This window comes from Pimephales promelas, chromosome 4 (genome assembly GCF_988280905.1).
Source record: "Pimephales promelas chromosome 4, fPimPro1.hap1.1, whole genome shotgun sequence".
Classification (NCBI taxonomy): domain Eukaryota; kingdom Metazoa; phylum Chordata; class Actinopteri; order Cypriniformes; family Leuciscidae; genus Pimephales; species Pimephales promelas.
The window spans coordinates 14841912-14869066 of record NC_142772.1 but is presented as its reverse complement, the minus strand read 5'-3'; the positions used below and the strand labels follow the sequence as shown (position 1 = coordinate 14869066).

General features: G+C 41.8%; 1 protein-coding gene and 1 pseudogene across 2 annotated transcripts in view; one reads left to right on the top strand and one right to left on the bottom strand.

Moving 5' to 3' along the window:
• Positions 1–27155, bottom strand: part of aspa (aspartoacylase) — a 285896-nt gene that overhangs the window by 237796 nt on the left and 20945 nt on the right. For both annotated transcript variants that reach the window (XM_089129993.1, XM_089129992.1), the window contains exons 2-3: positions 23511–23706; positions 22897–22990 (exon numbers count right to left, since the gene is read on the bottom strand). In XM_089129993.1, the coding sequence (XP_088986119.1) occupies positions 22897–22990; positions 23511–23706 (290 nt within the window). The remainder of the gene's footprint in view (positions 1–22896; positions 22991–23510; positions 23707–27155) is intronic.
• On the top strand, positions 18507–19984 carry LOC148981659 (uncharacterized; annotated as a pseudogene).

Genomic DNA, 27155 nt, shown 5'->3' with positions numbered 1-27155 from the left:
CACATGTTTAAATTATATTTAAAGTATATTAAAATAGAAAACCATTATTTTAAATTGTAATTATATTTCACAATATTACTGTTTTAATTATATTTCACAATATTACTGTTTTTTTTCTGTTTGATCAAATAAATACAGCATTGATGTCAGGATTCAGACTCGGAAACAGAGGTAAGTGATGAACATAAACTTTTCTTTATTAAGAAGCAAAGGTAGGTATTCAGGATTTCAGGTGCTTAGAGGTGATCTTCGAGGAGGATACGTGGCAGGAATGCATCCAGGTGAGTAAATCCTCATCTTAAGGAATAACATAAACGATGCGACAGGACAATTACTTTCCTTTTCCTCTCTTTCAGCTCTACTTCGAGCAGACGGGGTGCAGAAAGGATTCCAGGTGAGTAGAACCCTTTTTAGTGCAGAAAATCGGGAACTAACACAGTTCAGTGATTCTTGCCTTTTCTCTTTACAGAACATCCATAGGTGAACGAGACTCGGGGCAGATTCCAGGACACAGAGAACGAGAATCATGGAGCAGATCCTGGGAATATCAGAACAAGGACAGAGAGGTTAGTCTTTTCAGGTGAGTATACATTACTTTTCAGCTCATTGGATGACTCGGGGAGAAGCAAGTGGAGACTGGTTAGGGTCTTTTCCTGTTGGAGGCTTGACAACGAGTGAGCGTGAACTGGGTGCTTTTGTGCTGGCTGGGAAAGGCGTGCTGAGTGGAAACAGGTGCAGGTGATTAGTAATCTGGGGACAGTGATCATTGCGTGGTGACTTGGGAGGACTCTGATTGGCTCCTGACATTACCCCCCCCCCCCCGCCCCCAGAGTCCGCGCCAGCGGACCTTGGACCTCGACGTCGTGGGGGTCAACTTCTCTCCTCTGGCCCATATCCTTCCCAATCAATGAGGTATTCGAGTTGACCCCCTCAACGTCGAGAGTCCAAGATCTCCTTAATTAGATAGATGGACTCTGGTTCAATGGGTGGTATAGGGGGGTTTTCCTCTGGCTCAACCTCTGTGACTGACTGGGGTACCGGGGGATGATAGGGCTTCAGGAGGGAAACATGAAACGTGGGATGGATGCGGTATTCTGGGGGTAACTGGAGCTGGTACATTGCTTTACGACTGGAAATGGTCCGATGTTCTTGGGGTTTAACTTTTGACATGATTGGCGAAATCTGATATCTTGAGTGGAAAGCCAGACGAGCTGTTCAGGCTGATACTCTGGATTGGGTCGGCTGCGTTTATCAGCAAACTGTTGCCGATTGACAGCTTGCTGAATGGGGGACCAAGGTCTATTTGGGACAGGAAAGGGTACCAATTTACCCACAGGCAGATTTCTTGGAACCTTGGAGATTGCCCACGGGATACAGCTTTGAATGAAGTTGGTGATATCTGATCTCATGGTGGACCACCAATACTTGACTTGCAGGGCGGCTAGTGTCTTGTTTACCCCTGGGTGTTCAGTGGCTACTGAAGAGTGAACGGATGAAATCAATGACATTCGAAATTCCTCAGGCACGCAGATCTTCCCGGGAGGACATCCGGGGACTCCGGCTTGTTGCTGGGATAACTCTTGGAGTTGTTCGTTTATCTCCCACTGGATAGTTTCGGGCTCTTCTACAGGGATTTCAGAGGCATGAAGACGAGATAAAGCATCTACTTGGCTCTTCTTTGAGCCTGGGCGATAGGTAATCTTAAAATGGAATCGTGTGAAGAATAACGCCCATCGGGCTTGACGTGGGTTCAAACGTTTAGCCTCTCTCAGATACTGAAGATTTTTGTTGTCGGTAAGTACTAGGAACGGGTGTTTTGCTCCCTCTAACCAGTGTCGCCATTCCTCTAAAGCAAGTTTCACTGCTAGAAGCTCCCGATTTCTGATGTCATAGTTGGCTTCAGCTGGAGAGAACTTCTTTGAGAAGAAGGCACAAGGTAACGGCTTAGAGGAGCAATCGGAACACTGGGATAGAACTCCTCTGACCCCGGTGGTGGATGAATAGACTTCGACCACAAACGGTCTCCCGGGATCAGGATGTTGAAGTAATGGTGCAGTTTTGAAGGCAGACTTCAGTGACATGAAAGCATCATCAGCTTTTGTGCTTTTGTGCTGGCTGGGAAAGGCGTGCTGAGTGGAAACAGGTGCAGGTGATTAGTAATCTGGGGACAGTGATTGTTGTGTGGTGACTTGGGAGGACTCTGATTGGCTCCTGACAATTGATAAGCAGAAGAGATTTCTTTCAAAATCATTAATACTAGTAAAGTTACGCCATCAGATCACCTTTTTTCTTTGTTCATCTGGCTGTTATAACTCGTGTACAACAGGATAACTAAATTTAATGTTAATGATTTAAGGGTCAAGAGACCAAATAAAACAAAGACTGATCACCACAATCAGTCTCAGGTCTCCCGGGATCAGGATGTTGAAGTAATGGTGCAGTTTTGAAGGCAGACTTCAGTGACATGAAAGCATCATCGGCTTCTGGAGTCCATTTCAAGGTCTTGGGCTTTCCTTTCAACAACGAGGTTAAAGGAGCGGTGACAGGATTAAAAACAGAGAACTTGGAATAACAGACGGGAATATTCGTTGACAGATTTTCTGTGGGACTCTTGATGAACGTGGAATTCACTGTGATCGATTGGGTTTTTGATTCGTTGACTGAACAAGATGATGGATCCTTGTGGCTAGTGCATTGGCATCCCCATTGCAAGATCTTTCCAGACTCCCAGTCAATTGTTGGTTGATGACGAATTAGCCATGGTCGACCAAGGATGAGATCTGCTTGACTATTTAGCAGCACAAATGGTTCGAACCATTCTTGATGCGTCTTTTCTACACATAGTTGAATGGGAGTGATCTGGGTAGTAACACTCTTCTTGTTAATCAACTCACCCGTTACAGCATGGATGGAGTAGGTTTTGGGTGTGTTGATCTCTCGCAGCTTGAGTCTCTTGCAGAGGTTTCCAGAGATAAAGTTTCCCGCTGACCCTGAGTCGCCAATAGCTGTCACAGGAATGTAGATTTCTTGAATTCTTAACATCACAGAAATTGTGAGAGGTGCTGAAACAAGAGTGTGATCCAGAACTGAGCTTACCATCATTTTCCCAGGTCTAATCGGGCAGTTAAGTCTGAAATGGCCCTTGGTACCGCAGTACATGCATAACTTTAACTCTTTCCGCCAAAGACGTTCAGCCTGGGAAATCTTGAAAGTGTCAACTTGCATTTCTTCGACTTGATTCTCGAATGTGGAACTCTCGATATTCGGTTCAGAAACAGGATGATAGGAGGACTGATCAGGGTAATAACTCTGGGATCTTTGATGTACTCGCATGGCTTGTTGAATGAATTTTTCAATTCCTAGATTGTCATCGTAGATGGCCAGTTGGAGGCATAGGGCTGGATTTAATCCGCGGCGAAACACAGAAATCAGAGCTTTTTCATTCCACCCACTGTTGGAGGCTAGCGTGCGAAATTCCACAGAATACTCAGATAGGGACTTCTTCCCTTGACGTAATTGTAAGAGCTGTTCTCCGAAAGAGGAATCATCCGCGGGTCGTCCGAAAACTTCCTTGAAGTGTTTCACGAACTCTTGAACTGACGCGACCACAGGTGATTCCTTCATCCATAAAGCCTCAGCCCATCGTAAAGCCGCTCCTGATAGTTGCTGAATGATAAACGCTACTTTCGATCGCTCAGTAGGATAGAGTGAAGCTTGCTGTTCCAGCGCAAGTGAACACTGTAACAGGAATCCGTTGCAATCCTCCGCCCGGCCAGTGAATGGCGCAGGACGCGACGGGGGACTTGCAAAGCAGGTGATCGAAGAAGCGGCGCTCACGGAAGTACTCATGGGGGAAAACACAGGTCTCACGGGGGGAGCGGCGACTGGTGTGGGGCTTAGCGGCACAGCAGGTTGCTTGGAATTCATCATCCTCACCTCGTTCTGTTGTTAGGTCAAGCCTTATGTCAGGATTCAGACTCCGAAACATAGGTAAGTGATGAACATAAACTTTTCTTTGTTAACAAGCAAAGGTAGGTATTCAGGATTTCAGGTGCTTAGAGATGATCTTCGAGGAGGATACGTGGCAGGAATGCATCCAGGTGAGTAAATCCTCTTCTTAAGGAATAACATAAACGATGCGACAGGACAATTACTTTCCTTTTCCTCTCTTTCAGCTCTACTTCGAGCAGACGGGGTGCAGAAAGGATTCCAGGTGAGTAGATCCTTTTTAGTGCAGAAAATCGGGAACTAACACAGTTCAGTGATTCTTGCCTTTTCTCTTTACAGAACATCCATAGGTGAACGAGACTCGGGGCAGATTCCAGGACACAGAGAATGAGAATCATTGAGCAGATCCTGGGAACATCAGAACAAGGACAGAGAGGTTAGTCTTTTCAGGTGAGTATACATTACTTTTTTAGCTCGTTGGATGACTCGGGGAGAAGCAAGTGGAGACTGGTTAGGGTCTTTTCCTGTTGGAGGCTTGACAACGAGTGAGCGTGAACTGGGTGCTTTTGTGCTGGCTGGGAAAGGCGTGCTGAGTGGAAACAGGTGCAGGTGATTAGTAATCTGGGGACAGTGATTGTTGTGTGGTGACTTGGGAGGACTCTGATTGGCTCCTGACAATTGATAAGCAGAAGAGATTTCTTTCAAAATCATTAATACTAGTAAAGTTACGCCATCAGATCACCTTTTTTCTTTGTTCATCTGGCTGTTATAACTCGTGTACAACAGGATAACTTAATTTAATGTTAATGATTTAAGGGTCAAGAGACCAAATAAAACAAAGACTGATCACCACAATGGTGACTTAAAATTACATTTTTTTTTCTCCTTCAGTGATTCTGCTTGTTACCATCAGGTGTCTTCAATAATACTCAATCATCCCTCAATCAATTCACACTGATTTTGCTGTGCCTTAGTCAGTTTTTAGGACCGTTTTTAGCATTTTAATCATTTTAATTAATAATTTTATTCATAACTGTTACAATGTCAGTGGTTTGTTTTAAAGGGCTGCTACCAAATAAAATAACAATTTGTTTGAATGGTTCTCTGTGCTCCTGAAGATTATTTAAAGTGTATTGGAATTGTTTACTTTGTTTGTCACAACAACCCCACTGGTATCACAGGAAAAATAGAGAAGACAGAGTCAGCCAGCCTGACCAGCTAAGACCAGCCTGGCGCGCTAAAACCAGCCTGACCAGCTAAGACCAGCTAAGACCAACACTGACCAGCTAAGACCAGCCTGACCAGCTAAGACCAACACTGACCAGCTAAAACCAGCCTGACCAGCTAAAACCAACACTGACCAGCTAAGACCAGCTTGACCAGCTGAAAAAGTGTTCAAAACCCCTCTAAAACCAGCCTGATAAACCAACTATAACCAGGCTGGGAGACCAGCCAACCAGCCTAGGCTGGTTTTAGGTGGATTTTTCAGCACTTTTCTGTCAGAGGCTAACGTGACTCCCCATCACTGAGAAAAAACACTTTGTACCTGATTCAGTATCTGCTGTCAGATGAGATGTTGTCAGGCTATGTCAGTGTCATTATTCTAACGTTATTTTCGTAACTTATTTCGAAATAAAGTTTCCTCACCTCAGAAAAACTTTCCTGTCCTGTCAGATGTTACTGAGCTGGTAACATCTGACAAGCCCTGTATATCACTTGAATGTAAATAAAGCGCAAAAAAAAACTACTAACTTATGCAATGTAAATTAGTAAGCCATGAAATTACAAAACAGTAGTAAATTACGTGCCTGCTAAGTTACTTGTGATAGCTTATTTTATAAAAACGCCAGAAAAATGTTGGACTATTGCCTAAGTCAGGCTGGCTCTATGGATATATTTTAAGAAACTAAGTGTTTTAATTTCACAACAAAGCCAAAGTTTAAGAAAAACACTATCGGTACCTGGCTGTGACAAGTGAAGGCACTTCGATGCTGCGGAAGGAAGGTGCTTCTTGACTTGCGTGCGTCTGTGGTGGTTGTGATGACTGACGAGAGATGTTGAAAAGGGGGAGGGGCAGCGGCTCGTGCGGTTTCACAGAAATTTACCTTGCTCCGTTCGAGACCAGCAAGTTTAAATGCTTTTTCTGATGCCGTCGAAATGCACAGAACGGTTTGAGAATGGACACAGGCCGTGAACCCGCAGCGGAACCGTGTCGGTGGAAAAGAGTATCTAATCATATGATTCCCTGACTTGAGTTTTGTCGAGAGGTGGAGGCGGCCCGAAATTTGACGGAGGCGGCCGCCTCATAATTGTCTATGCAGGAAAAACCCTGCTCAAGTTATAACATAATAAGATATTTGCAAATAAACTTGCCATGTAGCTTCCATCTTTGCAGTGTAAAGATGACTATTTCTTGATGTTGATAAAATGATAATGGTAATAGTCTATTGTATTATGATTGAAGTTCTTGGTTAAATTAAAAGTACTGAGATATTAAACTATTCAGCAGTACAAATATTAAACAGATTTGGGCTGCTAAATATAGTCCAATGCCGTGGTACAACAAGCACACCCAGGGCCTTAAGAGAGCAGACAGAAGGTGGCGGTAATACTCCTAAGTGGTGAGCAGCCGGTAACAAAAAGTAGTCGCAGGAGAACGCCCTCGTCTCAGTTCTCGCGCATGCGCCCATAAGGAAGTAATAGAATAGTCGAATTAAGTCGTTATTTATGTTTTTTTCGCACAAAAAGTAGTCTTGTGCCGCTGTAGGCACATGGAATATTTAAACCTTTTCTTTAATGACTTTATGGGCCGTCAAGAGCCAGTCCCTTAGGCATTCTATGTAGGACTGATCCAGCTCTCAGATTCAATCAAAAATATCTTTATTTGTGTTCCGAAGATGAACGAAGGTCTTACGGGGTTGGAACAGCATGGGGGTGAGTAATTAATGACTTAATTTTCATTTTTGGGTGAACTAACCCTTTAACAAACTCCTCCTACAGTTTTATTCTGATCATTTTCAAAATTGGTGAGTGTAATCTTAAGGCCTTTGCGACGTTAAATACGTTCACATTAAATATAACACTGTTGTGGACTCCCTAATAACATATAAAGTGCCAGCAAGTGCTAAACATGCTAACAACATACTTGAAACATTCTAAAACATGCTAGCAAACACTTAGCTAAGTGCTAAAGTATGCTATTACTGCAATTAAAAAGGAATTTGCTGTAACTCAGACATGGAATGTCCAATCTGCCCCAAACTTCACATGTTTCATAAGAGTCATGGCCTGAACACATCTACATGAGAATATTCAGTTACAGCAATAGCGCCACCTACGGGCCACAGGAATTGACATCTTCAACACCACTGTTATGGACTCCTAATAAACATATAAAAAAGTGCCACCAAATGCAAAACATGCTAACAACATACTAGAATGCAAGCCAACACTTAGCTAAGTGTTAACACATTTATACATGCAAAAGGAAGTTGTAACTTGAGCATGCAATTTCCAATGTGCTCTAAATTTAACATGTTTAACATGTTTTATAGACTAGTTTCCTAGTCTGAAGACATCTACATCCCAAAATATAGTTATAGCGCAACCTACTGGCAACAAGTAGTAACATATTTAACAGTGTGATGTAGTAATACCAACATATTAAATATGCCATTGAGTTCTAAACATGCTAGCAACACTTAGCTTAGTGCTAAAACATGCTAATTCAATGAAACAAGACTCAATGAGAGTTATCTCCTAAACACATTTCCATGCTCATATTCAGTTATAGTCATAGCGCCGCCTGCTGACAACAGGAAGTGACATGTTTAACACTGTTCTGGACCCCTAGTATCCCTAAACACACCAGGATCTTACCAATTCGCAATATTAACAGAATGCATAGCTGATATCTACAACTTCCTACTACTTAATTCTGAAAAAACAGGGATTCTAATTATTGGCCAATAATTTCCTCACGTAATAACCTAGAATACTGTCTAACACTTACTGTTGTTGGTTAGGAACCTGGGTGTGTTCTTTGATAGCAATCTTTCATTTGAAAGTCACGTGAATAGTATCTGTAAACCCGCATTTTTCCATCTTAAAAATACATCTAAATTACATCATATGCTCTCATTGACAAATGCGGAACAGTTAGTTCATGTGTTAATGACAGATTATTGTAATGATCTACCGCGGGCCCTACTTAATAAAGAAATTACAGCTGGTCCAAAATGGTTCTGTCAACCCTGCATTGGCTTCCTATTAAACATCGTATTAATTCAAAAATATTTCTGATTACTTACAAAGCACTAAATGGTTAAAGGATTAGTTCACTTTTGAAAAAACTTTTGCTGATAATTTACTCACCCCCATGTCATCCAAGATGTCCATGTCTTTCTTTCCTCGGTCGAAAAGAAATTTAGGTTTTTGATGAAAACATTCCAGGATTTTTCTCCATATAATGGACTTCAATGGGAAACGGATGGTTCAGGTCCAAAAGATAGTGTTAATAACAGTTTCAGATGCAGCTTCAAATGTCTTTAAACGACACCAGACGATGAATAAGGGTCTTATCATGCGAAACGATCGGTTATTTCAATGCTTATTCCAAAAATGTAACTTTTCTAAGGACAAATGCTAGCCTTTCTCCATTCTGTGAGGCGCGTTTGCAACGTCACGTAGTACGTAATTACGTTCAAAAGGTCACGGGCGACGTAGCCAGAAGTACAGAGTCAGAGTGTTTACAAGTTGAACGCATAGGTTGAACGTGAAAACTAACTCAAACGCCGTTTACAAAAAAGGAATTAAAAGGTAAAACAACGATGTCGGACGATTTTGATTCTGTACTTCCGGCTACGTCGCCCGTGACCTTTTGAACGTAATTACGTATTACGTGACGTTACAAACGCGCCTCACAGAATAGAGCTAGGCTAGCATTTGTCCTTAGAAAAGTTACATTTTTGGAATAAGCTTTGAAATAACCGATCGTTCCGCATGATAAGACCCTTATTCATCGTCTGATATCGTTTAAAGACATTTGAAGCTGCATCTGAAACAATTATTAACTGTCTTTTGGACCTTGAACCATCCGGTTCCCATTGAAGTCCATTATATGGAGAAAAATCCTGGAATGTTTTCATCAAAAACCTAAATTTCTTTTCGACTGAGGAAAGAAAGACATGGACATCTTGGATGACATGGGGGTGAGTAAATTATCAGCAAAAGTTTTTTCAAAAGTGAACTAATCCTTTAACTCCCCAGTACTTGAGCGAATTCTTAACGCATTATAGTCCTTCACGTCTATTGCTGTAACGGTGCCCTTGCTGGAGTGCCCTTGAGAGCCACCTGAGGGCAATCCACATCAGACTATCATTGTTCACTCACAACTACATTTCCCATAATTCACTGCCCGGACTCATCATCCCTGATTATCACATTCACCTGTGTCTCATTATATTGTTTAGTTCACCCATATAAGCCTGGTTCACCTCATCATGCCCTGCAAAGTCTTGTACGTTATTCCACTGCATTTCTGAGCGTTTCCTTTGTTTTCTTTGTTCCTGGTTCTTGATCTCTGCCCGTGTCCTGGTTTTCCCTTTCCTGCCTCACCCTCTGGATTTGTCTGTTTGTTTGGATTGCCTGCCTGTGTATAGTGATGGCCAAATAAGCGTTTCGAAGCATTATTGCTTTCTGATACTATTGTGTCGAAAATGGTTCATTACTCGAAGCTTAATTCAGATAGAAATGGCAGCACCATCTCCTGGTGAAGTAAATGTAATGCAACAAAGCTGACAACCAAAAAATGCAAGTAGGCGTGTGTTAACGCCCCGTTGATGATGAGTTTACCGAAGCGATCAAAGCTGAAACAGTGTTAGTGCTGTGAAACTCATGTAGGTGAATTTTACAGATACGGATGAATTTCATGTGTTCACCTTGATAATAAAACAATAAGGATGATGTGTGTGTGTGTGTGTGTGTGTGTGTGTGTGTGTGTGTGTGTGCGTGCGTGTGTGCGTGCGTGCGTGCGTGTGTGTGTGTGTGTAATTATTTCTTTAGACAAGGACAGAAGATCAGACCAGCTTAAAAAAAGTTGGAAATCACAGAAATTCTAATGGTTTCAATTAAAAATACCAATAAGGAACCATTTTCTTTTACCATTTAAACCATGTTTTCCATGAGTATTGAAGCATGACATTAGCTACTGCTTCTTTCCTATGGGAACCAGCAGAACTCTGCAACTTTAATGGTGGGACTGATATTTTTGTATGTTGAAAGGATGTGCTTGTGTAACTGGTTGAACTTGAATAATGTAGCAGAGGGTTTTTAAAGTTTCTGTCTTTCTCCATATCATTCACTAGATATGAAAAATATTTGTATGCAGAAATGTCAAAGAAATGAAAGCTTTAGCATAAGTTCTGCCAGGAAGACTTAATTACCGTGTCACGTGTTACATTCAGGTTATCCAATCATGTTCTTATTCTTGTGGTATAAAAGATCGGTACTTACACATGTTTGAGTTCGCAGATGCCGACGCGACAACAAGTAGATGCTGTCGCATTTATTTATGCTCTCGTTCAGTCGCCAGGCAACATGTTTCAGGATATTTTGCTTACAATTTGCGAGATCCGACGATGTCCCGCCCTATTTCCTACCGCACGTTGAGGTTCCTGCGCTCAGTCTTCGCATCTTCCCGTACACACAGCGGTCCTCGGAGAGTTTTGATCAGCTAAGGCCGAAAAGTTCCGGCTGTCTTTAGGCTAAAGCACTCCAGAACCGCGCTGTCTGCACAGGTGCCATTATTATCCCGCAAATCACAGATCCACCGACATGAATCAACAACTCTGCAAATCACGAGACGATCTAGCTCTCACTGGTTCAAGTTCAAACTCCCCTCCAAGGCTTTCAATTCGTTTTGGTAGGCACCGCACCTCCACCAGCACTGTTAATGTGTCCTCTACATGATTAAACTTCATTCATCGCGGATCCCGGATGTGAGAGGACGCTGGCGCGTTTTGGCTGCCGCTTCTCACTCTGGACGAAACGGTTCTACCTACTGACCTTGTTGGTACTGATGGTATTTGTTCCTGCCTCAAAATCTGGATTGTATCTCTGCCTGGTCGCCGTATCTGCTGCTTGTCACGTTGTGATTCTGCTGTGACCACCAACTAGCCAGCTCTCGCCTTCGGCACATCCCCGCTGTTTTCTGCAGTGATTACAGCAATCACGGCTACTGTCGACCTTTTTGCTGGCCTCTCTGTGGATTTCATTATCTACGGCTCTGACCATGGCGCCTCGATTCACGTCCTCACAGCTCCTCGGATTCAACTACTACGCACCTCCTTCATTGGACATCATCTCTACTTTGCAACAACATTGTCTTCTCCGTCGTCGCCCTTATATCCACCGAGGCTCCCGTCGTAATCTTTCCTACTACTTCAACGCTGAAAACAGTATTCCTTCTCTCTGGTCCAGCCGTAGTTCACTCCCGCCTGGACACCGGCGCAACAACAACATCTGCATACGTCATCCGCGCACTCATCACGTGACTTCATCTAACCTCCTGCCCGTCTCAACTTCCGCCACTTGGATTTCAAAACAAAAGCCTCTCAAGACAGCGCTATTCAATACAAGATCACTCAACAATAAAAGCCTGCTCCTCTGTGAATTCATCACTGACAATAAATTGGATTTTCTCTGTCTTACTGAAACCTGGCACAAACCCATGGACTATATTGCATTAAATCAGACCACTCCACCTGGATACTCTTTCATTGATAATCCCCGTCTGGACCGGCAAGGTGGTGGCATTGCAGTCATTTACCGCAGCATTATTTCGATCCGCCCCATCCCCATCCCGGTTGTATCCTCATTCGAACATTTGGCTTTCAGACTTCCTGGTTCCAAATCACTCATTGCCGCAGTCATGTACCGCCCTCCCAAAACTTGCTCATCATTTCTTTCCGATTTCACAGATTTTGTAACTCAGCTGTCCTCTATTTCACCGTCCGTCCTCCTCATTGGTGACTTTAACATTTATATCGACTCTCCGGAAGCAAAATTCACATCTGACTTTTTGGACATTTTAAACTGCCTCAACCTCACTCAGCATGTCACTTCGCCTACACATAATCACGGACATATCCTTGACCTGGTCTGTTCCACACCCTCTCTCACTATACATAACCTTTCACTGACCGACCTCAGAATCTCTGATCATCTGGCTATCACTTTGGATATCATCACCCCCTGTCCTACTGCCAAACACACCAGAACAATTACATTTCGAAACCTGAAATCCATTAGTCCCTTCGCCCTTACCTCCTCCATATCCCATGCCATCTCAACTTCTTCGCTTCCCTCTGCTCCAACTGCCTCCGATCTAGTCAACTTTTACAATCACTCACTCTCCACCTGCCTCAACCAAATAGCCCTGCTGAAAACTGCCTCAGTCTCCTTCTCCAACTCTGCACCCTGGTACAGCCCGGATCTTCACATTCTCAAAAGACAAAAAAGACAACTTGAAAGGATTCATAAAAAATCCGGCCTCACTGTTCATGCCCAAGCCTATAAGTACGCCATAACCACATACAATTCTGCTCTCAAAAATGCCCGGGCTAACTACTATTCACAACTCATGCATTCAAATTCTTCCAACGCTCGCACCCTATTCTCCACATTTGCAAAACTGACCAAACCTAAGGATAGTATAACCTCCACTTTCACTACAGACAAATGTAACAACTTCCTGTCATCCTACCATACCAAAATCCATACCATACATTGTTCATTAACATCAACTTCCTCAGTTTCTCCGCTCCCTGAACATCAACTTACTCCCCTCACACTTGACAGTTTTTCCTCTTTCTCTCCTCTGTCTCCCTCTGACACCTCCAAACTCCTTTCAACTATGAAATTCTCCAACTGCCAGCTTGACCCGATCCCCTCACAGCTCTTTAAAGCCTGTTAACCAATCCTCATCCCTCTTATCACCAACATCATTAACACTTCCTTCATTTTTGGATCCGTTCCATCCCCACTAAAACTTGCGTCCATCACACCCCTCCTGAAAAAACCGGGCCTGGACCCTGACAATCTGGACAACTTCAGACCCATCTCCAATCTCCCACTATTATCAAAAATTCTGGAACGTGCCGTCATCCCACAACTCCACCAATATCTCCACTCCTCTCAATTATTTGAAACGTTTCAATCCGGATTCCGTCCACACCACAGTACAGAAACAGCCCTTCTTAAAGTCACAAACGATCTCCTCATCGCTGCTGACTCTGGTTCCATATCCATCCTCCTCCTCCTCGACCTCTCCGCTGCATTTGACACTATTGACCATTCAGTCCTCCTTCATCGGCTTAGATCTATTGGCGTCTCTGGCACAGCACTTCTTTGGCTAACCTCCTACCTCTCTGACCGTCACCATTTTGTCTCTATTAATAACTGCAACTCCCACACCTCCCCTGCCAACTATGGTGTTCCCCAAGGTTCCGTGCTTGGCCCCCTCCTCTTCACCATTTATATGCTTCCCCTCGGTAAGATCATCCGTCACCATGGACTCCATTTTCATTGCTATGCCGATGATACCCAACTCTACATATCCACCAAATCCATCACCCCGGCTATCCTCTCCACCATCACCGATTGCATTTCCGACTTAAAGACCTGGATGGACAATAACTTTCTCAAACTAAACAGCAATAAAACTGAACTCCTTATCACCGGCCCAAAATCACTCCTTTCTACACTACAGAACTTCAGTCTTCTTATCGATGGACATATTGTATCCCCCTCCCACTCCGTTCGAAACCTTGGTATCATAATGGACTCCACCCTCTCTTACCGAACACACATCAATCATGTCACTAAACTATCCTTTTTCCACCTCCGCAACATCGCCCGTCTTCGCCCCTCCCTAACCCTGTCAACAGCTGAAATCCTCATCCATGCCTTCATAACTTCAAGACTCGACTACTGCAATAGCCTTCTCTATGGACTACCTACTAATCAATTACAAAAGCTACAATACATCCAGAACTCAGCCGCCCGCTTGCTCACCCACACCAAGTCCCGGGAACACATCACCCCCGTTCTTCAGCAGCTCCACTGGCTTCCTGTACGCTATCGTATTCAATATAAGCTCCTCCTCCTCACCTACAAGTCCCTCCATAGCCTGGCCCCGTCCTACCTCACTGAACTCCTGGTACAGCACCAACCCACCCGTCACCTGTGCTCATATGGCACAAACCGCCTTACTCAGATCACCCGCACAAATCGCCGGACATTGGGGGATTGATCTTTTGCCATTGCTGCCCCCACCCTTTGGAACTCACTCCCTACATGCATTAGAAACTCTGTTTCACTATCAAATTTCAAAACAGCACTCAAAACCCACCTGTTCGAACTAGCATTTCCTTAGAACACCTTTATTTATTTATTTTTATTTTTATTTTGCTTTATTTTGTCTTTGTCCCATGTGAAGCGTCTTTGAGTGTCCAAAAAAGCGCTATACAAGTGTGATGTATTATTATTATTATTATTATTATTCAGGTAAGTATTTCTCCATGGCTTCCTACACGTCCGAGTTGAAATCATGGTTAAAATTGGCGTCCACGATGTCGATGACGTGACGCTATGTGATCATTACGGCTGATCTGCACAATGCAGACGGGCCGGATAGCTCGCCTTAAAGGGTTAGTTCACCCAAAAATGAAAATTAAATCATTAATTACTCACCCCCATGCTGTACCAACCCCGTAAGACCTTCGTTCATCTTCGGAACACAAATAAAGATATTTTTGATTGAATCTGAGAGCTGGATCAGTCCTCCATAGACAGCCTGAGGGACTGCCTCTTGACGGCCCAGAAAGTCATTAAAAGAAAAGGTTTAAATATTCCATGTGCCAACAGCGGCTCAACTATAACTTTATCAAGCGACGAGACTACTTTTTGTGCGAAAAAAAAACGTAAATAACGACTTTATTCGACTTTCCATTACTTCCTTATGGGCGCATGCGCGAGAACTGAGACGAGACCGTTCTTCTTCGACTACTTTTTGTTACCGGCTGCTCACCGCTTAGGAGTATTAGCGCCCCCTACCGTATAAGATGACGTACTGCTTGTAAACAGAACGTTTTGCGCCTCCGGCTATATCAGTACGTCATCTTATACGGTAGGGGGCGATAAAACTCCTAAGCGGTGAGCAGCCGGTAACAAAAAGTAGTCGAAGAAGAACGGTCTCGTCTCAGTTCTCGCGCATGCGCCCATAAGGAAGTAATGGAAAGTCGAATAAAGTCGTTATTTACGTTTTTTTTTCGCACAAAAAGTAGTCTCGTCGCTTGATAAAGTTATAGTTGAGCCGCTGTTGGCACATGGAATATTTAAACCTTTTCTTTTAATGACTTTCTGGGCCGTCAAGAGGCAGTCCCTCAGGCTGTCTATGGAAGAGTGATACAGCCCTCAGATTCAATCAAAAATATCTTTATTTGTGTTCCGAAGATGAACGAAGGTCTTACGGGGTTGGTACAGCATGGGGGTGAGTAATTAATGACTTAATTTTCATTTTTGGGTGAACTAACCCTTTAATGCTCGCACCAAGTGTAAGCAAAGTTTGCGTTTCCGTCAGTCTGATATTCCACATGTTCAGTCGTGATCTAATAATATCAGCGTTGTCAATACCACGCATTTGCAGTTTACAAATACCTACTAACATCTGTGTAATTGATTTATAAAAATCAACTGCTTGAGTTCTTAAGAGCTCTATACTTTTGCAATAGCACGGGTCGTGCTCATCATCACGTCTGCTCACTTACCAGAGTTCGGTTGCGCATGCGTTTAATTAATTAATTAAATAAATAAACAAATAAATAAATAAACCTGAGCGAAAGAGAGCAAGTTTATAATTTGGCTGTTATGCTTATTCTGCAGTGATCATATCTACAATGGCAGCAAGTTATTAATTGCGTAAGAATAATTTACAAACAACTATTTTCACATATTAGGCTATAACTTAAATTCATATTAAGTCATTTAATATTTAAATGACTCTACAACATTTGAATTGTGTACAATCACTGTAATACTCAACCTTTCTGGTGACTACATAATCCATTGAAATGTGTGATCGGAATAAGAATTAATGTGAGGGGTGCTTTCACATTAATTTTCAGAGAAATGCAGTCTAAAGGATCAAGGCAGCTGCGTGGCTCTGGTTAAAGCCACATACTTAGTCAAAACTGTTAACTCAGTAGAACTAATAGTCATATTACCGTAGTATTATTTATGAGAAGTCAGTGAAGGAGGCTCCAGTGACATTGTCTTCGCTCAATTGTATGATTTACTTTTTCATGCATCATTCATTCTATTCAAGAGTCTCAACTGGCTGTGGCCAGCGATCTCCCAGCATGAATGGGGCTATTTCTGCAAGAGCAACTCAGGAGCCATGTCAGTCATATGCTTCACACCTGAGAAAAGGATTCCACAATCAGGAGACAACAGATCATGTATCACTTAGAGTCTCTTTCACGTACCGATCATGGCCGGCTGTTCCTTCATTGTATACAATTATGAAAATTGTAATTTAACATTTTGTCCATTCATAGTTCGTTTTCAGGCATCCAAATTCAGTGATCAGTAGCCAAATTCAAAAAGTATTTTAATCCTAAATTTTTCAAGTCTGTTCACTGTACCTTCTCTGTTGCTTAAGGCATAGCAAACCTATGAATTATAAAAGTAGTCAAAGTTTCAACAGCACGTTTGCAGCTTCGATTAACTATCACCGCAATTTAAAACTTTTTCTTTCAATCAGAATCACACAGGATGGAGTCTCAAGAAGTGTCAACATAAAGTCATCATTCCATCGATGAAATATGTAGCTCATGCGTTGCTATCTCTAGTCACCGATTAGGTCATTCTGCCTCATCGTCTATATCGTAAATCATGTCCTGTTGGCGGATTCATGTAAATTTAGTTTGTGATTCACTAACCTGGAGGATGTCACTAGCTTCTACCAGCACTGTTATAATCTTTAAAAGTAATTCTTAAATGAATTTTTCTCACTCTTTTAACTTTGAGTGTGTAACCTTGCAGTGGTTGTTTATGCTTGAACGGCAGCATTACACTCCAAGTCAGAAGCAAAATCCATTCAACCCCTTCGATTACGTCTGTCTGCAATGGTCTCTTTTCTAGTGTTATTCAAATTGTAACTGTCTGTCACAACGTTCATGGCTCATACATTCAGGGGATTATCTCCAGGAGTTAATACTCCGACTTTCCCCATGGTCTTCTCTAATTACGTTTATCCCTTATTTCCTTCCTCTTTTTCTCAAGAACTAAGAATGACTATAAAGGTCTGTATCACATTATCAATTTATAAATTTTCAAATTCTGCCCATTCTCATCTATGGTCAAATTTCGATTTATCATAACTAACGGAGCACTACCTTCTTAACCTGGTTCGGGTCTCGTCAGTTCCGACCTCAATAGCTGCAGTCTATCCTCCTCCCTGTGTACTGACATTCCTACAGGACTGGGGCTGCCATGACAGTGGCCGAACTTGGTAGTTCTGTTGCAGCCATCAAAATCCTCGGCATATGGTCTTCCTCTGCATTCGAGTCATAACTAAGAGCTGATCCAATCATCCTTGAAGCCCAGCAAGCTCTTCAGTGATATTCAGGTAAATTCTATACAATTACTGGTGGTGGTATCAGGCAATGGTCTTGCGTGGCCTTGTCTTTAAGCGGCACCATAGCCATATATTTATTCATATACAATTAAACCTTGTCTTGTCTGGCCTATCATGGCTATATCCGTGTGGTCTATGGAGACCTGTCTATGTCTGGCCATCGTGGCTATATCTGTGTGGTCTAATGAGACTGGTATGTGTCTGGCTTTCGTGGCTGTATCTATAGTATATCGAGACCTGTCTATGTCTGGCTATCATGGCCGTATCTGGTATATCAAGTCCAGTCTAAGTCTGGCTATCGCGGCTGTATCTGTGGTCTCTCGAGATCTGTCTATCATGCCTATATCTGCGTGGTCTAATAAGACCTGTCTACGTCTGGCCTATTGTGGCTGTACCTGTGGTCCATCGAAACGTCTATATATATACCTGTATCGTGGTCTATCGAGTCCGGTTTATGTCTGGCCACCATGGCTATATCTGCGTGGTCTAACGAGACCTGTCTTTGTCTGGCCCATTGTAGCTGTATCTATGGTCAATCGAGACCTGTCTACACCTGTATCTGTGGTCTATCAAGATTTCTCTATGTCTGGCCTATCGTGGCTGTATCTGTGGTCTATGGAGACTTGTCTACGTCTGGCTATAGTGGCCGTATCTGTGGTCTAACGAGACCTGTCTATGTCTGGCCTATGGGCTATATGTATGCATAAGTTCCGCATTTCAGTTTCCGGTTGGGAAGATTAAAGCGGAGGAAAACCGAGGAAACGGGATTATGGCAGAGTCTTCAAAATTTACTGTCCTCTCGTCTTTGAAACAAAACCTTCATATGTTCAAATGTAAATTTTATATAGTTATGTTTATTTAAAAAATCTGTTTTCGTGACTAACGTTTTTTTGTTAAAACATGGAGTATAAATTCAATATAAATTATCGGTACTGCATCGGACTCTACGATCGGCGGAAGTTATTGAGCATCCTTAAACCTTCACCGGAAATCCCGCCGTGCATAGAGTCCATCGTGGCTGTATCTGCGGTCTATTGAGACTTCTCTATGTTTGACCTATTGTGGCTGTATCTGTGGTCTATCGAAACCTTTTCTATGTCCGGCCTATCGTGGCTATGTCTGGTCTATCGTGGCTGTATCTGTGGTCTTTCGAGACCTGTCTATGTCTGGCCATCATAGCTACGTATATGTGTGGTCTATCGAGACCTGTCTGTGTCTGGCCTATCGTGGCGGTATCTGTGGTCTATCGAGATCTGTCTGTGTCTGGCCTATCGTGGCTGTATCTGTGGTCTATCGAGACCTGTCTGTGTCTGGCCTATCATGGCTGTATCTGTGGTCTATCGAGACCTGTCTGCGTCTGGCCTATCGTGGCTGTATCTGTGGTCTATCGAGACCTGTCTGCGTCTACCTATCGTGGCTGTATCTGTGGTCTATCGAGACCTGTCTGTGTCTGGCCTATCGTAGCTGTATCTGTGGTCTATCGAGACCTGTCTATGTCTGGCCTATCGTGGCTGTATCTGTGGTCTATCGAGACCTGTCTGCGTCTGCCTATCGTGGCTGTATCTGTGGTCTATCGAGACCTGTCTATGTCTGGCCTATCGTGGCTGTATCTGTGGTCTATCGAGACCTGTCTGGCCTATCGTGGCTGTATCTGTGGTGTATTTTACCTGTCTATGTCTGGCCTTGTGGCGGTATCTGTGGTCTATCGAGACTTCTCTATGTCTGGCCTTTCGTGGTTGTATATGTGGTCTTTCGAGACCTGTCTATGTCCGGCCTATGTGGCTTTATCGTGTTCTATTAAGACCTGTCCATGTTTGGCCATCGTGGCTATATCTGCGTGGTCTAACGAGACCAGTATGCGTCTGGCTTTCGGGGCTGTATCTACAGTCTATCGCGGGGTTCGCCGGTCTAAGTCCTGGGGGGGTGCCGTCCCTGCGGAGTTTGGCTCCGGCCCTGATCAAACACACCCGAGCAAGCGAATCAAGGTTTTCAGGATCAGTAGAAACTCACAGGTGCGTGTGTTTTGATCGGGGTCGGAGCTGGGCTCTGGTGGCCCTCTGGGGCAGAGATTGGTGAACCGTGGTCTATAGCGTCCAGTCGAAGTCTGGCATATCGTGGTGTATCTGTGGTCTACTGGCTGTATCTGTGCGGTCTATCAAGATCTGTCTATGCCTGTATCTGTGGGCTATCGAGACCCGTCCATGTCTGGATTATCGTGATCATATCCATGTGGTCTACTTAGTGTATACATGGGTATATGACTAATGTTCATCATGCTAATTATGGTATCTCCCTTTTCTTTTAGGAACATTTAGGATTCATGACAACAATTTTGGGGGAAAGGCTGGCCCCGTCCCGATGGATCTACAATCCACCTACTTTTGGGGGATCGGCTGCGCCCCTGCCTTCGTCTTCAGGCAGGAAATGCTGATCCGCTACCCTCGGATTACGATCTATGGACGGGGCCTACGCCAAAGTACTTTGAAAATAATTGCTTGCTGGGCTGTCAATAAATGGATGCTTTGTTACATCATTTTATCTCCCGAGTCTTTCTGGTAGAAATGAAAGCTTTAGCATAAGTTCTGCCGGGAAGACTTAATTACCGCGTCACGTGTTACATTCAGGTTATCCAATCATGTTCTTATTCTTGTGGTATAAAAGATCGGTACTTACACATGTTTGAGTTCGCAGATGCCGACGCGACAACAACCTCCACCCTCCCCACCACCACCAGGTTGGTGCCGTCTACACTTCCCGGGGGATCGGCTGCGCCCCTGCCTTCGTCTTCAGGCAGGAAATGCTGATCTGCTACCCTCGGATTACGATCTATGGACGGGGCCTACGCCAAAATACTTTGAAAATAATTGCTTGCTGGGCTGTCAATAAATGGATGCTTTGTTACATCATTTTATCTCCCGAGTCTTTCTGGTAGAACTAATCTTATTCGGGAAAATAAGTTTAAAGTGTTCCCAAACTTGCAAACGACTTTCTCGATGGCTCCATCACAACACTAAAATAAACTCAATCCACTCTCAATAATAACGCCAATCCAAACACCGAGTACTATTAACCCACGGTGTTGCCATGGTTTGGCTTCACTTTTATGAGAAATGCAGCCGTGAGGTTTCAAACCTGTCAACACTGGATCGGGCTGTCAAAGCAGTCAGGCGGTTCACTATGAAGTGAACCAGTGTGTTTGCTTCAGACGTCATTTTCACGTGACTAGTGAGGTAATGATACAAGCTCCAAAGCAGTGGTTCATTACAAGGACCTTTCGAGTTTGAAGCAAGCTTCGGAGCGTCGGTGTCAGACGTAACATCACTACCTGTGTATGACCTTTGCCTTGATTCTGATTAAGATTTGGATTAACCTTAATAAACTGCATTTGGATCCTCAACCATCTTCTTGTCTCGGAGCAGTTTGTAACAATTGCGATCTCAAAATTACGGCCTGTTGATAATACCTAGAATATTCAAATCGACTGCCGGCGGACGATCCTTTTCCTATTTAGCACCCTATTTAAAACTTTGGAACAGTCTTCCTAACATTGTCCGGGAAGCAGACAAACTCTGTCAATTCAAAGCTAAATTGAATTTATTCAATTTACACTAACACAGTAACATAATGAGGGTCACTACATGCAAAACGAAACACTGAGAACTTTGTAAGTGTACAGACCTTTTAATAAAAAGATTCTTTATGAAGACAGTTCACTTCGTGTATACAGATAGGAGCCATCTTAAAAAATAGTCTCGATAAGTCGATCCCCGAACGCCGTTCATACAGTTCAGAAGTTTGCTGAACTTCATACAGTTCAGCTCACTCAGCACGACGTTCGTGGTTTGACTTATCGAGACAATTTTAAAGATGGCTCCTGTTTGTATACGCGAAGTGAACTGTCTTCATAAAGTATCTTCTTATTAAACGGTCTGTACACTTACAAAGTTCTCAATGCTTCGTTTTGCATGTATGGAGCCTCGTTATGTTACTGCATTAGTGTGGGGCTATTTTGAGCCTTGTTAGTGGTATTAACTAGTGATTTCTTTTTACACTTAGTCAATGCCCCTATTACTAGCATTATACGCTAAACTGTTTTTAGAGATAAAACTCTTTACATTCGATACATGAAAACAAATCTCAGAGAACGGTTGACTATGTACCGATGTTTAATTAGACCAAAGGTTCATTGTTCGCCGGAGTTCTCCTTTAACTCAAATAAGCATGACAAAATTTGTGACTATCATGTCCAGTTTTGCTGCTGTTAAATAAGCCGAGAGTGAAGCAGAATTAGCTAGTAATAGTTACGTTACGTTGTTTTACAGTGTAGTTGACTGACTGTCCTTTTAACTTTTGACAATGTGACTGAAGTATTTCTTTAATAGCGCGTGACAGTTATAGCAATGAGACGTATCATCTCATGTATGTTTTACTATTTGCAGTATGACGTAATCCATTGCTAAATTATGGCTCATCATAGACTAGCTAACCATAAGCTAGCTAATGCCACTATCATCAGTCTGTTCTGTTGTGACAATAAAAGAAACACGTTTCTTTTTAAAATGCATTATCATATTAATTTAGTTAAAACTCATAAATAACTACAAATAGCTAATGTTAGGGAAATCTGTTAATGTTTTGTTGCGCATTTCTGAATTAAAAAAAATTCAAAAAATATCGGCCGATATATCGGAATATCAGATCCAAAAAATATTTGTATCGGTATCGGCCTTCAAAATCCTTTATCGGTCGGGCTCTACTGCAAACGGAGTATGTGTGAAACGGGCGTTAGGCTGCATAGATTAGGTCAGACGGAACCGGGAACACTTCCAATAAATCCTGATGTACTTTCATCTACGCTAATAGGCATCTATGCTAATATTAATCTCTTTGTTTATCCCGAGGTTTACCGCAGTCCACCGGATCCAGGCCGTATCCAGATCTGATGAAGGAACTGTGTCTGGACGCGACGACGACACACAAGTGTCGACAAGTGTCACTAGTCCATCCCTGTGAAGGCCTCCTTCCCTTTACCTCTGTACAGATAATCGTTGTCAGAATAATTCCGGTTCACATGGCCACGTTGAAACGATAAAATTCTGTATTATAAAATTTTATTATAAATTATAAAGTAGTTTATTGAGGGTTGGTTTTTTCACTCTATATGCCTGTGCACATATATTCAAACGTGCATACCTATAGAATGAACTCTTAATGCGCATGTGCACGCACTTACACAACTTTGTACTTACCAATTGGGTGTTTGGCCACAGAACGTGTGGTTGAATACTTCAGCTGTGGGTGTTCATTTAAAAGTACTGAACAGGTCTGGGGGGCCATAGCTTTCTGTAAGGGAGGAAGAGCACAGGTGTCTGTGTAAAGATTATTTACTTAAGCTCTTATTTTATGATATTAAGCAAAATGTGGGTATTGGTATGTTTTGGTAAATAATTTAATGCTCAGTATAGGATACATGCAACAAATGTTTAGGTCAGTTAGATTTAAATGATTTAGATTCAGTGAGATTTACATTTTTGAAAGTAATCACTTATTCTCACCAAGGCTACATTTATTTGATCAAAAATACAGTAAAAACAGAAATATTGCAAAATAATACAATTTAAAATAACCATTTTGCATTTTAGTGTATTTTAAAATGTAATTTATCCCTGTGATGGCAAAAAGCTGAATTTCCATGATTCTTTGATTAATCAACAGTTCAAAAGGACAGCATTTAAAATAGAAATATTTTGTTACATTATAACTGTCTTTACTGCCATTTTTGATCTTGCTGGAAAAAAAATGAAAATAAAATGCTAAATTGATTTAATAACTTTGTACAGTATAGTTGTAACTAGTTTCTTACTTTGATATAATGCACCATCTGAAGGTTGAAGAGGTCTGTTGAGCTTTCCAGAATGAGGGTGGAGCCCATGTTTGAGGTTGTGTTGTGAAGATCAAAGATGACATCATATGCATCTGAGCTTCCTTTGGGTCCAAACATCTGATTGATTTCCTTGGCCCTCTGGACTTCATATGGTAGCCCTTGAACATCTTGAGAACTGTAAATGGAAAGTGCCTTATCAATATTAATTAACAATTACAGTAATAATGAACAAAACATAAATAATTAAATTAACAAAACAATCTCTTTTTAATACATAATGCAAACAGAGCAATACATTTACTTAATTCAGCACTTAGTGGCTTAAATAAACATGTGCCAGCAAATGATAAGATGCTTAATTTCAAATCTACTAAGGACTTTGAAACTTTTGCCCTAGAATAGCATACAGGAAACTGGGTGGGTAGGTGCTGGTGTTAAAATCTCTTGAATAGCAGGTGCAGATGTATCATTAACTCTTTGAACAGATAAGTGAATGACAAAAGGATCAGCTATTACATAATAATAACTAATTTACTTATTTAAAGACAAATCTAAACTAGAGACTTGAGGGAGGATTATGACTTTACTGCTCCAACTGCTGAGTTAGAATTACATTAATTGATCTTGATGAAACTTCAGCAGTGTGTTCGCTGTAAGAGGCCGATCACATGGATGTGACTATTGTGAGTCAAAGTTATAGCGCCACCAACTGGCAGCAGGAAGTGTGTCACTTTCAAAATGCTTTGAAATCACCCTCTTATTTTAACCCGATTTGTTTCAAACTTCATCTGTATAATGTAAACATACTGCAGATGTAGACCTATGAATGGATTCTTGATATCTTTGATACTGTTGTCGTGGCAACGCATTAAACTTAACAATTCTTTTAGGATGCTTTTGTGACTCTTAGCATGCTTTAAATTGTATGAAACTCGTCAGACACATCACATTTATTAGCCAGTAGACGTGCAAAGGGGCTAGATTAACCATTTCACTGCTGTGTGTTTGGCCTGCATAAAAGAAAATAAATGTCTTAAGCCTTGTATTTTTTAAATAAGTTTTTATATATATATATATTAGTAAAGACATATAACCAGTTTAATTGTAGTGCATTGACAATAGTTTTATATAATTAGTTTATTAATTAAATTAACTTGGTACATAAACTTAGTCTGAAAATTTGGTCCATAAATCAAACACACTTGCATGTGTGTTTGATATGAAACTCGGTACATAGCCTATATAGATTCTCATCGGGCCAAAATACTTTAAGCCAGCCCAACGGGAAGTCGGCTATTTTGGTCTGAATGCGGATCTTTTGCAAAACCAGCCTTTACATTTTACTCACTCCTCTTAAGTTTATTTTATTCATGCCAAACTTTTTCAACTTGTAAGTAAACAGTTTGCAAAATGACGGAGTATGTGTACACTGTTCAATCGCGCCTGCACTACACACAAAAACACACACACACACATTCCAGAATTGCAATCTTGACATCGCAAGCCTGTTCATTAGCCTTAGGTATGTGCTACATATATTAGATCAATAGCCTATGTACTGTATGTTTTCCATAAAATTTTCAATGCTAACTTTATTCTCATTAGAGTTAAACATTTTTGTATAAAATGTGTTTCTTTTTTAATCAATGTAGAATGTGTAACTTAAAAATAAACAGATTAGTGCTCTGTTTGAGGACAATCCTCAAACCAAAAATTCTGAGTATTGAACAATACTGATACCACTGAATTTTTCACTCAGTGGTTAAACACTTCGAGCCAAGCCTGCAGGGTCGACATCGGAAGTGTGTCGCAGAGCACACCACCCCTTGAGAGGGCGAGAGCTGCATGTGAAAGTGCAAGGCATCTTGAAAAAGACACTTGCTGCTCTTTTAGACAGTAAGTTTTGCAAGAAAGAATACGTCGCCGGATAGCGTAGCTCACACAGATGACTGAAGGTGGCGAAGACGGCCGGCTTCTTCAGGCGCTGTCCTAAGCTGGCTTGTCGCTTTCTCAATGGCAGCTTCTCTGTAGATCCAGCAATGCGTAGAGATTCATTGAATATATGAAAATCAGAAAACAGCAACAACAACTGCCGAACTGCTTGTATAATAATAATAATATTATTATAATGCGGCAGAAACTACTGAGCCTATTGTATTCCTTTATATAATAATTATTTACTTGGAATATTTTTTTTGTATTATTATTATTTTATTTAGGCCTATACTTTCTTTCGTATGCTATGGTGCTGGTCTGTTGTCTGATTAAGACATTTCGTATTTTGTAGGGATGGGGATTTAAAGCAAAAATAATATTCGATGATCGATGGGAAATGATTTGATTATTACGGCTATTTAAAAATTTGTGTAATGTTCCACTCCGACATTACATTTCTCTGTAGGTTAGGTGCAATAGCAATTACAGGGTACCCGCAGGTCTTAAGAGCCTTGAAAAAGTCTTGAATTTGATCGTCTCAAATACAGTCGGCAACGCGTCATAGTTGGGGGGCGTGGTCGGCGTGGGGGAAAGCAGCGCGACCATCACATGTATTTGAATGACAAAAATGTCATATTGCGAGTCATTTATGGCTGCCGACCGGTAACGGTACATTGCAAAATTAACTGTAATAGGTTATGATTGCCCTTATTTAATTAAAAACTGGGTCAATGACCCAACCAGTTGGCCACTGCGGTTCACATCAAACCCGGGGGCGTTCACACGCCCCGTCACGTGATGTGAATTATTTAGCCCTTGGGGGAAAACATTGCCTTGGCGCTCATTGAAATACATAGGACAATCATGCCGAAGAGTTACTGTGTCGTTTTCTGTACCACCAATAAACTAACAAATTATAAATGGAAGTTCTACAGCCTTTCTTACATACATACAGAACCAGATAGGGGGACAAAATGGCAAAATTAATCATATCCTATTAGATTACTGCGAGTTACAAAGGTCTTATTTTTCTTTTCTTTTTTTCTTTTTTTTTTTTTTTTTTGCCTTTCCTAGGATTAAGTTCATACTGTAACAAAATTAACTAATGTAGGCTAATTCTAAATGTATGCAGCGTTGAGTGAACCCTCGCACTCTACGAAAAAGGATCGCGTGCGCACCCTTATGGTTGCAAGTGAGGTACAGAACAAGATAGCTAGCCTTGTTTAATCCACTGTGGCCACAAATGACAGAATTTAAACCCCAAATAAGAGCTTTTCTGTTAAAAGAACATATTTTCAATAGCCTAGTAACGTTATCTGGCAACCATGCGCGCGCACTGCTGAAGAAGCGCGGATTATCTGAAAACACAGACAAGCTGGAGTGCAGCGATCTTCTACTTAAATTAAAGTGTCATTCAGTCGGTCTGTGTTCTGTAACGAGCCGCTTGCGCTGTTTGTGCGACTAAATCTGCGATCAAAACGCAGGCTGATATTCAGCAGAAGAATGCAATGTTTATATCTAAACGATTTCAAATGTGACATTGATTTTATACAATAGTAAAAAAGAAAAGATTAATGGTAACATTAAGTGATGTACATGTAGCCTACTACATTTAAAACAGCATTGTCAGGCTTGCTCTATTACGAAATATGTGGCTTTGAACGAATCGTGAGATTCAATGAATGAATG